Source organism: Eptatretus burgeri, chromosome 14 (genome assembly GCF_056783735.1).
Source record: "Eptatretus burgeri isolate ZD-2024b chromosome 14, Ebu_testis_v1, whole genome shotgun sequence".
Lineage (NCBI taxonomy): Eukaryota > Metazoa > Chordata > Myxini > Myxiniformes > Myxinidae > Eptatretus > Eptatretus burgeri.
The window spans coordinates 75,474,286-75,490,230 of record NC_140974.1 but is presented as its reverse complement, the minus strand read 5'-3'; the positions used below and the strand labels follow the sequence as shown (position 1 = coordinate 75,490,230).

The following is a 15,945-nucleotide window of genomic DNA, read 5'->3' as shown; positions in this document are numbered from 1 at the left end:
CACTCTATTTGTCATCTGCCCCCTCCATATTAACGCAGGGCACTCAAGTTCCGTCAGCAACCCCCTTCTGGTAAAACTACCAAGTTCGATAATAATCACTGCTCACCTTCACTCTTTCATTGCTCTTTTTCCCCGCCTTTGGAACAAACTCCCACACTCTCTTCAAGCACACTCTTCCCTTCAGGTCTTCAAAACAGCTGTTCACCACCATTTCTTCCCCCATCTCTTATCTTCCCCCATCCAAAACCATGATCTTTTCTACCCCCGTTAATCCACCCCAAACCCACCTCCTACAAATTCCCTGCTTTCCTTCCTGAAAGTCACTGAAGTGTCCATCTTGTTTACCTCGTGTACAGCACCCCATCCCTCTCCCTTCCACAGATCTCCTCATGTCTCTGTTCTTCACTGTTTTTTCCTTCCCTCTCCTGCTCCCCTTGTTTTACGTTCTGTGTGTTCGCTCTCATACGATCCTCCACAGTGCATCCAAAAAAAAAGAAATCTCTCATGCAGAACAAATTTGGTTGATACATTTTCTAATTGTGCCTAATAGCTGTTTTACATGTTTTGGATGACATTGACCTTGACTGTTGACTAATTTGGACCAAACCTTCCTCACTTATACGACATGCACTTACAAATAAGCTGCTTAACTTTCAATCTGATATGTGGACACATTCCTGTGATTTGACAAAAGTAAAAATACAAAAATATTCCGTTTGATTGTAATGAGGGTGAAATTGTTGCCATGGACACCGTTTTCTCTTTGACAAGTGGGACTTTTCCCATTGCCACTTACAAGATGAGTGGAACCTGAAAAAATAAATAGAATTTAAATTCATTAACTATATTTTGTGACTTCTTAGATTGGTACTGATGTGGTTTACCAATGGGGGGCCTTTTGATTATAACTGGTGAACATCAAGTGTTCTTGTAGAAGGCTCTCAGACAAAAGGTGTAACTGGGTTTACAGGGTCTTAGGAGACTGGGTTCAAATGGGGTCTATAGGGTCGACAGGGTCTTTTGGGGTCTAAAGGGTGTTAAATGGTCTTCGGGCTGAAGATATTAGGGTCTTGAGTTTGATCCCCTATCGTGTTCTTGAAATAACACGAAGTCGGTTGACTTCGCCTGTCATCCATCTGAGGTCGGCAAAATGAGTACCAGCTTACTGGTAACAGGGGCACTGCATCAGCGGCACAACCACGCTTCCAGAAAATGATGCAACCAGCAGCCAAAGGCTTCATGTTCCCTCCTCAGCATCTACTTGCCCATATCCTACCTACCCTATCCCTTACCAACGTCCCACTACATGTTCCCTCTCTCGACTCCCTCCCACCCCCATTCCATCACTGCCTTCCTCCGATCCTCCCCTTCAAATCCTCCCTCCCCCACCAGGCTTCTTCCTTTCCAAACCTCCGTTCTCTTGACAATTCACCCCACCTCCTCAAATCAGCCGCCTCCTCCCTCCTCAAAGCAAACTTCGCTCTCCTTCCCCCTCCAAGCTTCCCCTCACCTTTCTCCAAAGCTCTCCCCAAACCTTCCTCCCTAAAAACTCCCTCCTCACCCCACCCTTTGAAATGTCCCTCCTCATTACCCCTTTTCAAAGTTGTTCCCCCTCACATCCACAAAGCTGCCTCTTTCCCTTGCCCTTTCTCTTCCAACTCATTCCTCCACCTCCTCCAATCTTCGACTTCCCTCTGCCCCCTCTCAAGTTACTCCCCACTGTGGCTCATCCCAACACCACCTTGCCTTTTGTCCTCCTTCCCCTAATCTTGCCCTATTCCCAAGTTTTTCTGAAATCTCCTACATGCTGTCAACAGCTCTCCCTATCTCCTCCCCCTCCCCTCCTCCTCCCCTCCTCCCCCCTCCCTCCCCTGCACCCAAAGCCTCTTCCCCTCCCTCTTCCTTAACAGTGTGGACCTCAAACGTCTAGGGACTTTGCTCTAACCTGACTGATCACTCCATACAGGTTGCCACTGACAAACCAGACATAATCTGCTAAACAGAAAATTTCCTCCTTTGAGACATCTCTGACACCTTAGTACAGTATCTCTCCCTGGTTACTCCCTCCTCTCGTATTGACAGACACGAGCCTCATCCTGGCGGCGGAGTTGCTCTCTTTATCAAAAACTCTATTCCTCACTCTCCATGCAATTCCCTCACTCCCCCCCTCACAGAGGAATAACTCTGGCTCTGGCTTCCCTCCGCTCCCACCTCTTATTTATATGTGTGTTGTCCCGTCCACCAAATAGTGATGACTCCATTTACATCTCGCTCGCCGAAAACATGGACAAACTTCTAGCCACTCATCCCAACTCTCCCTTCCTAATATGTGGTGATTTCAATTGTCATCATGCCAGTTGGCTCGGTGTGGTACCTCTCTCACCAGCCATGGCACTTCAGCAAAGGACTTCTGCAACGCAATGGGACTGACAATCTGTCAACTTCCAGACGTGGATCTCAGCCAATCTCTTCTGGATTTGATTTTGACCAATTCCCCCCAAAAAATCTGCTGTTCTTCCTTTGCTCCATTTGGTTCATCTGACCACATGCTTGTCAAAGTAAACATCTCTCTGGCTGTTATTAGAGGACCACCTCAGCGCTGTTGAGTCTGGCATTTCACTCAGGCTGACGGGCAGGGACTTCAAGCAGCCATCAACCTTTTGGACTGGCCTCCCATCTCTACTCTCTCCGACATCAACTCATCCTGGGAATTATTTCAAAGAAATTTGCTCTCTCATGCACAGATTTATCCCCTCGAGTCTTCAGTTGTCATACCCTTCATCACGCCCATGGCACAACGAAGCTTGTGGTGAGGTAGTTGTCCTGATACAACTTGCCTTCATCTCATTGAAGGCAAAGTCAATTGAAGGCAATCTCAGTTCCTTCCATAAAGCTCGGAACAAGTGTGTGTGTACCCTCAGGAGAGCCAGGAAACAACATCTTTCTAATCTCAAGTCAGAACTCTCAAACCGAGCTGTTCGATGGCATCTAGTTAAGTCTATTTCTGGGGTATGTTCCCCTCCATCCCTTCCCTTACCTCAAATGGCCACACAGCTATCACAGCACGTGAAAAGGCTGAATGCCTAAACTCTGGGTTTGCTTCTAAATATTGTGTCCCAAACCCATCGCTTTCTGTACCCACCTTACCCAGTCGCCATAGCTGTTCCTGGACTCTGTGTCCTTTTCTCCTGACAAGGTGGAGAGCTTGCTGTCAAACCTCGACTCTGATTCTGCAACTGGTCCAGACGGCATCAGTCCACGTGTCCTAAAATCCTGTTCTGCTGTTCTTGCTCACCCTCTCTCTGTTCTATTCACCCTCTTATTTGCTCAAGGTCATCTGCCATCTGCTTGGAAATCAGCAAACATTACTGCCCTGCAAAAAAAGGTGCAAAAACAGATCCCTGCAACTCCAGACCAATCAGCCTGCTCCCAATCATCAGCAAGGTTATGGAATCCATCATCGCTTCTGACATTAAATCCTTCCTGTTCTCCAATGGCTTGATTTCCAATCATCAATTTGGATTCAGACCAGGTTACTCTACCCTGGACTTGCCGCTTCTGCTTTCTCATCAATGGATGGAGGTCCTCAATGTCAGACATGCGATCAGAGCCATCTCCCTCAACACATCGCGTACTTTCGACGTGGTCTGGCACCCTGCCCAACTCACCAAACTCTCTTCTTATGGTATCCAAGGCAATCTCCATTCATGGCTCACGGACTTCCTCTCCTGTCACAGTCAACACATGGCTCTTTATGGAGTTCTCTCAACCCCTCTTCCTGTCCAGGCTGGAGTTCCTCAAGGTAGCGTTCTGCGCCCTGTTCTTTTTCTGGTTTTCATCAATGATCTCACCGACTCTCTGGAAAATCCTCTTTATCACTTTGACGATTTACTCCACCCTCTGCAGTACCATCTGTCAACTCTCAGATTGGCAAGCAGCAGCCTCTTCACACTCTGCAGATCTTGGTAAAATCACAAGCTGGTCCAACACTTGGAACAAGTCCATCCACTCTGACAAATCTCATATGTCTGACAAATGCTCCATCTACTTTCTCAAAAATCCTCTTGAAGAAGTCCTTTCACTCAAGCTTTTGGGCCTCACTATCTGCCATGATCTCTCCTGGGAAAGCCACATTTCCAACCTGGCCTCCAAAGCCAGTCACCGACTGGGAATCCTCCATCGTGCAAAGTCCTTCCTTGCACACCTGAGCTCCTGACCACACACAAAGTTTTCATCCGCAGCCTGATGGAATACTGCTCTCACCTCTGGGCTGGTGTTCCCGCCTCACACCTTTCTCGGCTTCACGCTGTGGAAACCAAGGGATTTAGGATCATTGGTATCTCCCACGGTGAGACTGAGTCTTTGCGTCTCTTACTCTCTCACCGCAGGCTGGTCGGTGGTCTCTTTGTATTCTACCATCAACAACCCAGTTCTGGTAAAACTACTGAAATCAAGAATCACTGCTCACCTTCATTGTTTCATTCCTCTTTTTTCCTGTCTCTGGAACAAACTCCCACACTCTTTTCAATTCCACTCTTCCCTCCAGGTCTTCAAAACAGCTGTTCACCACCATCTCTTATCTTCCTCCATCCAAAACCACGATCTTTTCTACCCCCATTCATCCACCCTAAACTCACCTACTTCAAATTCCTTGTTTTCCTTCCTGAAAGTCCCTGTCGTGTCCATCTTGTTTACTCCGTGTACCCCCATCCCTCTCCCTTCCACAGATCTCCTGATGTTTCTGTTCCCTCCTGTTGTTTCCCTCTCTAACCCCTCTTGCTTCCTGCTCCCTTTGATATACGTTCTGTGCGTTAGCTCCCATACCAGCCTCAATATTGTATACAAAAAAACAAGTGAGGGAGGAGAATGGTGTGCAGATGAGCTTGTCAGGGAGATTTGTGAAATGTTGGCTGAGATGGGCTGGATGCTTGGTGCGGATCAGTGAATAAAGAATTGCAAAGAGAACAAAATGGTTGAAGGAGGAAGGTAGGAGGAAAAGAGGTAGACCGCGGTTGAGATGGGAAGATTGTGTGAGGAGGGATATCAGTAAGGTGGGGGTGGCTGGAGAGTGGAGAGTGTTGGCTGAGGACAGAGAGAGGTGAAGTAGTATCATGGTTGAGGCAGGGCAGAAGGTTGGTGCCATTGGACCTTATAAAGGGAAGAGTAGGAGGAGGAGAAGAAGACTAAGAAGATCCTGGTTACTATGCAAAAGTGAGCTCTCTTCTGAAATAAGGACTGAACAAACTGCCTAGAATGATGTACTGCTGATGATTGTGGAGAAACTCAGGCAGGCAGGAGTGAAGGGAGCCGCTGATGCCATTTGGAGAAAGTTTGATCCTAGAATATGGGATGTAATTTGTTTACGTCGTCAATTTTTTTCATTTTGACTTATTTCTCTTCTTCTGTCCATAAGTTCATTGTAGGGGAGGATGGTACGTGCGGCCTTGTCTACGAGAGAGCCCAAGCTGAGGGATATCCCATCATGCGCATTGCTGACCACACCTTCAACTTCTGGTGAGCAATGACTGTTCACCTCCACCACCGAACGTGGATGGACGTTATGTTTTCACCCATCTGTTTGTTTGTCTGTGAATAAGATATCTGAAATGGTGGATGTATTCGGACGAAACTTGGTGGACAGGTTGGGTGTGTGACGCGGACGAACTGATTAGATTTTGATGAAGATCCGGATCCAGATTCGAGAATTTTTCAAGTGATTCTTCACCATTGAGAGATGGGGCCAAAAACGATATGTAGCATAATGTCTCAAAAGGTTGGGGATGGATTTGTGCAAAACGAGGTGGATGAGTTGGTTAGGTGACGAGAATAAGCCGATTTGATTTTGGTTAACGTCCACATCACTCCTTGCCTCATCGTTTGAAGGATCACTCCTTGTCTCACTTTTAACGGATCACTCCTTGTCTCACCATTTCACAAATGCATTTTTTTTTCGTGCATTACCCCATTTGTACTTGTTTGTTTTTATTCCTCCATCACTAAATTCCAAGCACAAGTCAATTATCTCCATGTTTTTCCTCTTAGGTCTCAAAGCTTTTGTCCTTGCATTTGTCTTACCTGTAGAAGATTTGTTCTTGTGTCCCTTGTACGTAAAGGCTGTTTCCTATCTGCTCAATGTCCAATTGTAAATGATTTTACCTCGCATGCTGTCTTCTTTTGAGATTTCTCTTGTTTTCCTATTGTCTGTTTGTTCACTCCTTGAAATTTTTGTGACATCCCAGTTTCCTGAGTGTTGTGATTGTTTTTTTTATAACAATGCGATGGGTGATGTGGAGCCCTGCCACAGTTCGTTCCAGTTTCCTGAGTGTTGTGATTGTTTTTTTATAACAATGCGATGGGTGATGTGGAGCCCTGCCACAGTTCGTTCCAGTTTCCTGAGTGTTGTGTGATTGTTTTTTGATGACAATGTGATGGGTGATGTGGAGCCCTGCCACAGTTCGTTCCAGTTTCCTGAGTGTTGTGTGATTGTTTTTTGATAACAATGCGATGGGTGATGTGGTGCCCTGCCACAGTCCGTTACAGTTTCCTGAGTGTTGTGTGATTGTTTTTTGATAGCAATGCGATGGGCGATGTGGAGCCCTGCAACACTCCGTTACCCCAGCCCAAGAAGCTTTACTTCAACATCAACTCGGAAGTGAAGAGGTTGATAGACGGAGCACGCACTCACCATGACACGTGGGTATATAAATATATATTTATATATACAAGCCGGTCGGTTGACATGGGTAGTCAATCAAGTCAAATTTAGTTGTTACTTTACTAACTATTTGTTACTGTTACCGTTACTAGCCAACAAAAGCATCCATAGCCAAGGTTCTTTCTCACACATCACGAAGACATACCATGAACCTACCATACCAGTTTCATGTACAGTATATCTGACTCATAGTCTCTGAGATATAACGAACTTTGTTTTTTTTATTGTTTTCGACCAGGGTTCATTCAAAATCTATCTTCTCCGACAGTTTTCATAGGATCCGGCTGGAAAATTTTTGACAACACGGCTGAATGTACTGCCCACAGTCGCTCGTGGCCCGATTTTTGATTTTTGATTTTTGATTTTCGACAAAATAAATTTGAGATTTTTTTTTTGAAAATTTCAAAGGTCCGTTGCTAGGCAACGGATGGGTCCATAGCAACATTTCTCATTTGCACACAACTAGCTCATGGCATGAACCTACCAACCAAGTTTCATCAAAATCGCCATTGTATTAATGGAGCACTGGACCGAACAGACATACATATAGACAAGCTAGTAGGCGGACATGGGAAGTCGACTACCCAATAGAACCTGACGCGATGGGCCCGTTTGATGGGGCCTGATTCTTGTGCTAAACCTGAGGATTTAGCACAAGAAAATTCATGATTCTCGCTTCAAGGGTTAATGCTGCAGATTGTTTTTTCGTTAAAATACCCCCACATTTAGAGGTTTTTCGGCCGTTGCTAGGCAACGGAGGGGTCCATAACAACGGTTCTTTCTCACACATAACTAGGACATACCATGAACCTACCATACCAGTTTCATGTATATCTGACTCAGTCTCTGAGATATAACGAACTTCGTTTTTTTATTGTCTTCGACCAGGGTTCATTCCAAGTCTATCTTCTCCGACAGTTTTCATCGGATCCGGCTGGAAATTTTTGACAATATGGCTGAATGTACTACCCACAGTCGCTCGTGGCCCGATTTTTGATTATCGAAAAAAATTTTTTTTAATGATTTTTCAAAAAAATTCAGTCTCGTTGCTAGGCAACGGTGTTGTCCACAGCAACGGTTCTCATTTGCACACAACTCGGTCATGGTATGAACCTACCAACCAAGTTTCATTGAAATCGCCATTGTATTAACGGAGCACTGGACCGAACAGACAGACATAAATACAGACAGACAGACAGACAGACAGACAAACATATCGATGGAAATACTGACAATAAGGGTAGAAAATTTTCAAGAAAAATCTCAATAGATTGACTACCCAACAAACAGACAGACAGACAAACATATCGCCAGAAATACTGATAATAAGGGTAGAAAAATCTCAAAATATTTTTTTCGTTTACATCGACTACCCAATGTATATATATATATATATATATATATATATATATATATATATATATATAGCCTGGTGTGTTGGCGCAGTGGTTAGGGCAGCGGCTTGGGATCCAAAAGGTCCTGAGTTCATGTCCCGTTGGGCCACTGAATTAATACATCAGGGGGTTGACTCAGCCTGTCATCCTTCCGAGGTTGGCGAAATGAATACCAGTGTATTGAGCCGGTGTATACCCCAGTTAAAATAGGTGTACCATATCCCTGTGTCGTAAGAGGCGACCAGGGTTGCGTCAGGAAAGGCATCCGGCGTAAAACATGTGCCAAATCACGATGCGGATCATACGGATGATCCGCTGTGGTGACCCCTAACGGGAGCAGCCGAAAGAAGAAGAAGAGCAGGATATATATATATATATATATATATATATATATATATATATATATATATATATATATATATATATATATATATATATATATATATATATATATATATATATATATATATATATACTCGCAGGGTGTGCTTACACATTGTGCAAGCATACGCACCGTGTTTCCCCATTGTCTCTTGTCACTCACCTGCATTTGCTTTTTCACTTCTTTATTTTTTCTCATTTATTTATATTTTCATATATGAATGTTGTACGATGCTTCTGTGATTTTCCCGGTGAATCGGCTCCGATGTCCACCAGCACAAAAAATTACCGTGCTTCCCTATTCTCGGGTCGCACATCTGCATTTTTTCATTTTTTTTTTTTTTGTCATTTACACCCAGATCCCGACATTCGTGGTTTCAACATTCACGGGAAATGCCCCATGTATTAGCGGTTTTTGCAGCGATTTATTATCCCCCCCTCCCCCCCACGAGTTGCAAGCATAACATTTCAAAAACGTATCTTCCATGAGCCACACACAAAGCAGCTGGATATACGTACAGTAAAATACTGTACATACGCAAAAAAACATCTTCCATGAGCCACGAACATGACCTGCTTCCTGTACATGTATTGTAGCTTTTTGGGATAAACATAGTTTCGCAGGATGTCTCACCAGTGTAACACACCATTCCCCATGACGCTATCCCACGTGATCGTTACTTACAGAATGAAAACACTAACGGCATCTATCATTGATGACAAGTGACCTGGATTTCATGGGTTTGACCCGTTTTAGTATCATCGTAACCCTTATTGGACAGAAAGTTCGATCCATTTTAAAACCATTTCCCTTCAATTCCACTCGCAAGGATTGACACACAGACTGTTCGACCTGGGATGTGTTCATTTACCAAGTTTCTTGGATTGCACTCACCATGTGGCTTAAGCACTCAAGCAAGCATTCCCTGTGTCGTACATTCGACACTGTTGAGAAGGAATGGCTGGCTGGCTTGGCATGCGATAGCAAGCTTATTGATAATGGAACACACCTGGGGTCTATTCGGTTACCAAGCAGTCAGCGTTTTGTTGGGGTGCTGGCTTGATTGCTTAAGCCACTTGGCAAGTGCTCTACAAGCTCATTGGTAATGGAACACACACACACACACACGCACCCTGGAGCGACCTGCAGCTGATACGCAATGTATCCCTCAAGTCAATTGCTGTGTGACGTCATGAGCTTTCTCTCACTGAATAGCACCTCACCATCCTCCAGGATTCCACACGTAGTATTGTTGTGGTGCCGGGTTCGGTGGCGATGACGACCGCGAGACGGAGCAGTCGGGCAGTCTCCCACCGAACACCGGAATTGAAATGTTGTCACCCCGGATAACTCCGGATTCGACGGGTCACTTAACGGACCATGGTCGCCAATATTTCGATGGCGTGAGGTAGGGTCCACTTGTCTAATTCCAATTTACCTAAGTACCCACGCCGTGTCACTACCGGGGAAGCCACACCCTCGACCGACTTTGTCCGAACCGAGTCTCTGGTACCAACTCGGATCCGGCGTAACCGAGCGGGAGTTACCAAAGCCGCGCCGGACGAAATGAACAATTTACGGCACAAACGGCCTCACTATTTCAAAAGCCCGCACCGTGCTGGATCAATGGTAGAAACAACAGGGAACGAACTGGAACATTTAACAGATATTTATTTACAATAGGGAGGGAGACACAGAGCAGACTTAATCACGAATATAATGCAATGTATACTGAACAAAAATATAAACGCACCAACCTAAATATCTAAGTCAAGATTTCCATTATGGGAAAATGGTCAAACCGATGATATGTTTGAGCAATGGTTCCTTTGTTTTGCTCAAGACAGATGTTCCCATTGAAATTGACCACTCTGAGTGTGTGGACTCACACGTTGAGTAATCCTTCCCATGAGCACCATGGGGCTTGACAGAGTGATGGTCAGTGAGCGTGACCAGGACACAAACACTCCCTATAGCTTGCCCTATAAAAGGCCTCCCCAAAATGTGGACTGGTGCCAAATGTCAACATGCCACAGATGTCACAAATCTTGAGGGAGCGCGCCATTGGCATGCTGAATGCTGGGACGTCAGTACGGGCCGTTGCAGCACACTTCAATGTCCACCACTCCACCATTAGCTGCCTGAGAACGCGCCTCAGAGAGACTGGAAGCACCGTGAACCGCCCACATGCCCGGCGACCATGTGTGACCACCGCCGGTCAGGATCGTCACATGAGGCTGCAACATCTCCGGGATCGACTCCGACCGGCCACGAGGACTGCCGATGAGACTGTCGGGCTGCATAACAGGCGCATTTCAGCCCAGACGGTGCGTAACCGCTTGAGGGAGGCCAACCTCCGAGCCCGCCGACCACACCGGGGACTCGACCTCACTGCAGTCCGGCGTCAGACCTGACTGAACTGGGCCAATGTTCACTTGCGCTGGACCCTCGCACGATGGAGGAGAGTGCTGTTCACCGATGAGTCACGGTTCCAGCTGTATCGGGCTGATGGCGGACTCCGCGTCTGGCGTCGGGCTGGGGAGCGCTACACTGACGCCAATGTCCTTCGTTGGGTGTCACACGGTGGTGCCAGTGTTATGGTGTGGGCAGGCATATGCCATGGAGAGCGCACTCGGCTTCATTTCATTGAAGGCAACTTGAACGGGCAGCGGTACAGGGACGAGATACTCGGACCCATCGTCGTGCCGTTTGTGCGCCTTCACCATGTGACGTTTCAGCACGACAATGCTCGCCCCCATGTTGCCAGGATCTGCATGGACTTCCTCGGTGAGGAGGACATTGATGTCCTCGACTGGCCTCCATATTCTCCCGACATGTCGCCCATCGAGCACCTTTGGGACGTTCTTGATCGACGCGTATGACAACGTTACGCAGTCCCAGAGAACGTCCGCCAGCTCCGTGTGGCTCTCCAGGAGGAATGGGAAAACATCCCTCAGGCCACCATCGATAATCTGGTGATGTCCATGCGCCGGAGATGCACCGCCCTGCGCGACGCCAACGGTGGACACACCCGCTACTGACTGTGTGAACTCTGACAGTGACACCTCGGTTGTGTCGGCTGTTGTAGCGCAAAGACTGTCACCAGAATTCTCAAGGAACTCTTTGAAATTTAATGCTCAATTGTCATGGATTCTATAACCAAATTGTTGTGATGATTTAGTATAAATGAGTTCGAGGTAAAATAGTAACAATCGCTTGGTGCGTTTATATTTTTGTTCAGTATACAATGAGAAATCAACACTTGTACAATTTCTACTTAACAGACTGGCACCACACACACAGACGCACACACCCAAAAAGAAATGGACCCCACCGGGTCTTTATTTGGCTCTTCAGCTCAGGAGGGAAGCTGAGAGTCAGTCTGGCCGGGTACCTGTCCGCCTCGTGCGGTTTCTTCGAGACGAGCGAAAGAGCAAGCACAGGACCACGGAACCACCAAAACAGACACTCCACCAACGAAGCAAGGACCCCCGGAAAAGACCGCAGACCAAGACCGCAGATGACGATGACTGCATACCAAAATACCAAGAGCAATGGCGACCCCTTCCTCCTTAGACTATTCCAACCCAACTCCAGTGAACACTCAGGGGAGCCCAGCGATTCTTATCCCTCCCACGGCCAGGGTGGGGTCATCGGTCCTCTGAGGTAATCCTTGCCCTGATTGGGCAGGGTTTTGTGGGGTGATGTGCTGGCCATCCGTGATTGGACAGGGGGGAACCCCCTCCTTTCCTGGGCGGAGTCTGTGTTTCTGAGGTGAGGAAACCTCCGCTCACGTCCATGGTCGAACGCACGTGGGCAATGGCGTCGATGGTGCGAAGAAGTGAAGCTGGGCGGGTGAAGCGCCTGCTTGCCCGCAGAGTGGGAGGAGGAGTGAAGCGAGGGTTTTGTTGGCGTTGTGCGGCTTCAAGATGTAAAAAACCTGACTATAAAAGAAACCCGCAGTGCACACATGAAATTAACCCACGAGACAGAAGAACGGGACCCGAACGATAAACACATACTTATCGAAATAACTGAACTGCGGGGACTTTGGCTGTTGTGTGCAAATGGCCTCCAGATTTGTAACACCAACACCCCTCCCCCCCATGTTCTATAGACTCGTCTCGAGTCGTACATTTTTGTGTGCCATGCAGGTGTAGGTTTTTCCCCTAGTACGTTTTACCTACGGATCCTGAATGCGACATTCGAATACATGTCCCAAAAATAAATAACCTTGTGCGCTACGTAACTAAACTATCAGACTCACTCGGACAACTTAAGTAAATTGCCAGTGCTAGACAGACACACAGGTGGGTTACAATTTATTTACAATTTTACTATTTACACTAACCATGGCCCTGGAACTGTTATCTGTGGGAAAAGAGGCACAGCAAAGTCAACAGTTTGTGTTGGTAAGTGCACAGCAGCCTGAAGGTCAGACATCTTCAGGGCCTGCTCAAAAGGTCCCTCTTTTTGTCACTGAACATTCTCTTTCCCTTTTAGTCTTCAGCCGCTGGAGGAAACTCACCCCAACACGGCAGGCCATGCACCGTCCCACAGGCCATTTGAATTGGCCTTTATGCAAGAAGAACAAGGAGGTGGCCGGGCTGTACAATGCAGTCTCTGGCTCCTTTGAATGGAGAATGGACTGAATGCAAAAACACAAATGATGGATGGTGTGGCTGCCTGCAGGGCTCGCCTGCATTGCAAGCCTCGCAGTTCGCCTCGTGTGCAAGTGACGTCACCGGGGACCGCGTGGCACAAAGGCCATGTGAATAGCGCATGGTGCTCCACATGGTGGATAGCTCGAAAGCGAGTGCTTGGCGTGATCAACAGGGTGATGTTACGCTTTAAATTATCGGCCAAATGGAAGGGACGACAAAAAGGAAGTTAAATTAACCAATCGGATGTCATTTTGTAGTTGGCGTTGAATGAAGGCACGAAACCTTTTTGTAGGGTGCAGGAGTCGATTGACCGGCTGGGAGTGTGACTGTTTAAATGTGCGTACTGAGTAGAGGGCACCCCGGCCACCGACGTAATCGGCCAGAGTAGGCCATAGGTCCAAGGGACCGAGTTAGTGCAATGGGCACGGACAGCCCACGGAAACGGGACGCGGAGCACCAAAATGCCACGTGGGCATCGAAGGGGACACTGCCCGGGGCATTCCCCACGCTCATATGGAGTAGGTAGGCTTGGAGACAGCCTTAGCGACTCGGGGTTGCCGTAGTTCGAATTCGTCAGATGGCTATCCCTGCCAATGGAGCCACACTGCTCAGCCACGAAATTGTGCAAGAGCACGAGAGAAAATTTGCGGGCCAGGCCCAAATTAATAACGAACACCAACACAGGCGATGGGAATCGTGGTTGTTGGAGCTGTTAGTTTAAAGAGACAGGCGTGTTGAAAAGCCCCGGGGATAGATTAAAGTTTAATAAATGCTAGGATAGGTAGGAAACATGTACCCCCTTCACACCATCCATCCCTTTGCTGTTCGTAGGCTGCTAGACTCACCTTGGAAGATTGCTGAAATCTGTGGGAGTTATTCTGAGGGTGCATTGGGCCTCGAGACGGATTCACTCCTCAAATCTCTCTTCCTCAATCCCCTCAAAAAGGATTTTAGGGATTGGGGATAGACGGTCAGGACAGCTTCGCCGAACAAAGACAATAAAGGGGCAAGGGACACACGTAATAATTATAAAAATAAATAAAATAAAATAAATAAATAAAAATTATAAATTTTGTTGTTGTTGCAAACTAATGGGGATGGTAATGGACATAGGTGATAGGTTGGGGGAAGACCGTAGGGGAGGTCCAAGCCCGTCTCCGAACCGGCCAGCGCCACCACACTCCCTCCGACAATCACACTGAGGCCGGCCACCACACAACCACACCGAGGCCGGCCAGCTTCTTGTGCCGACCTGTCGCACCTCACCTGGTCTGCATTTGCCTTGCTTTTTCTGCCTTTTTGCCTTGATTCCATTCGCCATGCCTGCCCATGCCTTTGTTTACATTGTCATTCACTCTCACCATGTGCTCCAGGTCCACCTCTGAAAGTGTTTTTCCAGGACTGCCCTGCAGGCAGCCGTGTTACCGGGGACTGCACTGAGCAGCCTGGATATCTCCTTGTTGTTGCATGAAGGCCAGTTCAAATGGACCGGGGACTGCACTGAGCAGCCCGGAGATCTTGTTGCATAAAGGCCATTTCAAATGGCCTGTGAAACGGCGTATGGCCTGCCGTGTTAGGGTGAGTAGCCTCCAGCAGCAGAAGAAAAAAAAATGAATAAAAAGAAGAATTCAACGACAATCAAGGGACCTTTGAAGGCCCTAAAGACGTCTGCGCACTCACCCACAAATGTTAACTTGCTGTGTTTTCTCTCCTCAAATCACAGGTCCTGAGCCATGGGTAGTGTAAATATGAGGACTGTACATCATTTTAACCCACCTGTTGTTTGTTTCGCACCGGCAATGCAGTTAAGTTGTCCGAGTGAGTCTCTTAGTTTAGTTACGCAACACACTAGGTTATTTATTTTTGGGACATGTATTCCAAATGTCACACTCAGGGGATCCGTAGGTAAAACGTACTTGGGGAAAACCTACACCTGCATGCCACACGGAAATTAACGACTCGGGCCGAGTCTATAAAAAGGGGGGGGGGGTGGTGTTACGGATCTGGAAACCATATGCATTCAACATACAGATGTCCCAAAAGTCAGTCATGTCGTTAAGTATGTGTGCAGTCAGATCCCCTTCCTTTTGCGTGCGTTGCGATTTCTTTTCGTTAGGTTATCACATCTAACAAGCCATTAAACAACCATCCCATCCCCCGTCACGATTCACCGCCAACCTGCTGCCTTCTTGCACCCTGATGTACCGAGGCGGGATCTCGCGGTTCCAGTTTCTCGGCTTCCACAAACGTTGTAACTCTTTCACGACGACCTTTGCAACATTGATGCTGTTGCTCGACAAGTATGAACCCGCATGGAAGAGTGGGTGGGGTTTCCAGCAGGGTCCGAAACCCTGCCCAGAAAGGGCGAACCCATAGGAACCTGTCCAATCAGGGCGGGGAGGGGGGGTGACGTCTGTTCAAGTGAGCCCCGCCCCATTGAGGGAGGTCCATAAATTCCTGAGGACTCTCTGAGGCAGGGGTTTTGTTACGAAGGTTGTTCTGAGGTTTTTTTACAGGTTTGTGGTGGTTGAGAGTCGAGTGAGGAAGAAGGGTCTTGGAGGAAGTTCTCCATGGGTTTCTGACAAGGTTTTAGATAGGGCTCTGAGGGTTGTTGTTCAGTGTGCAGTTCTTTTGAAGCGGAGGGTTGAGCAGAAGGTCGTGAAGGCGTCGAACGTATCTCTGCTGGCCCTCGACAACGAAGGAAAGAGCGACCCTGACCCCCCCCCTCCATGGACCCCGCTATTCACCACCCGAGCTCCGCCACCAGGAGTCCCACACGTGCGACTGGGT

General features: G+C 47.4%; 1 protein-coding gene across 1 annotated transcript in view; it reads left to right on the top strand.

The window, feature by feature from the left end:
* Window positions 1-15,945, top strand: part of LOC147013646 (carnitine O-acetyltransferase-like) — a 69,278-nt gene that overhangs the window by 40,522 nt on the left and 12,811 nt on the right. Inside the window, exons 9-10 of the mRNA XM_085855716.1 lie at window positions 5,414-5,514; window positions 6,574-6,693. Of these exons, the coding sequence (XP_085711842.1) occupies window positions 5,414-5,514; window positions 6,574-6,693 (221 nt within the window). The remainder of the gene's footprint in view (window positions 1-5,413; window positions 5,515-6,573; window positions 6,694-15,945) is intronic.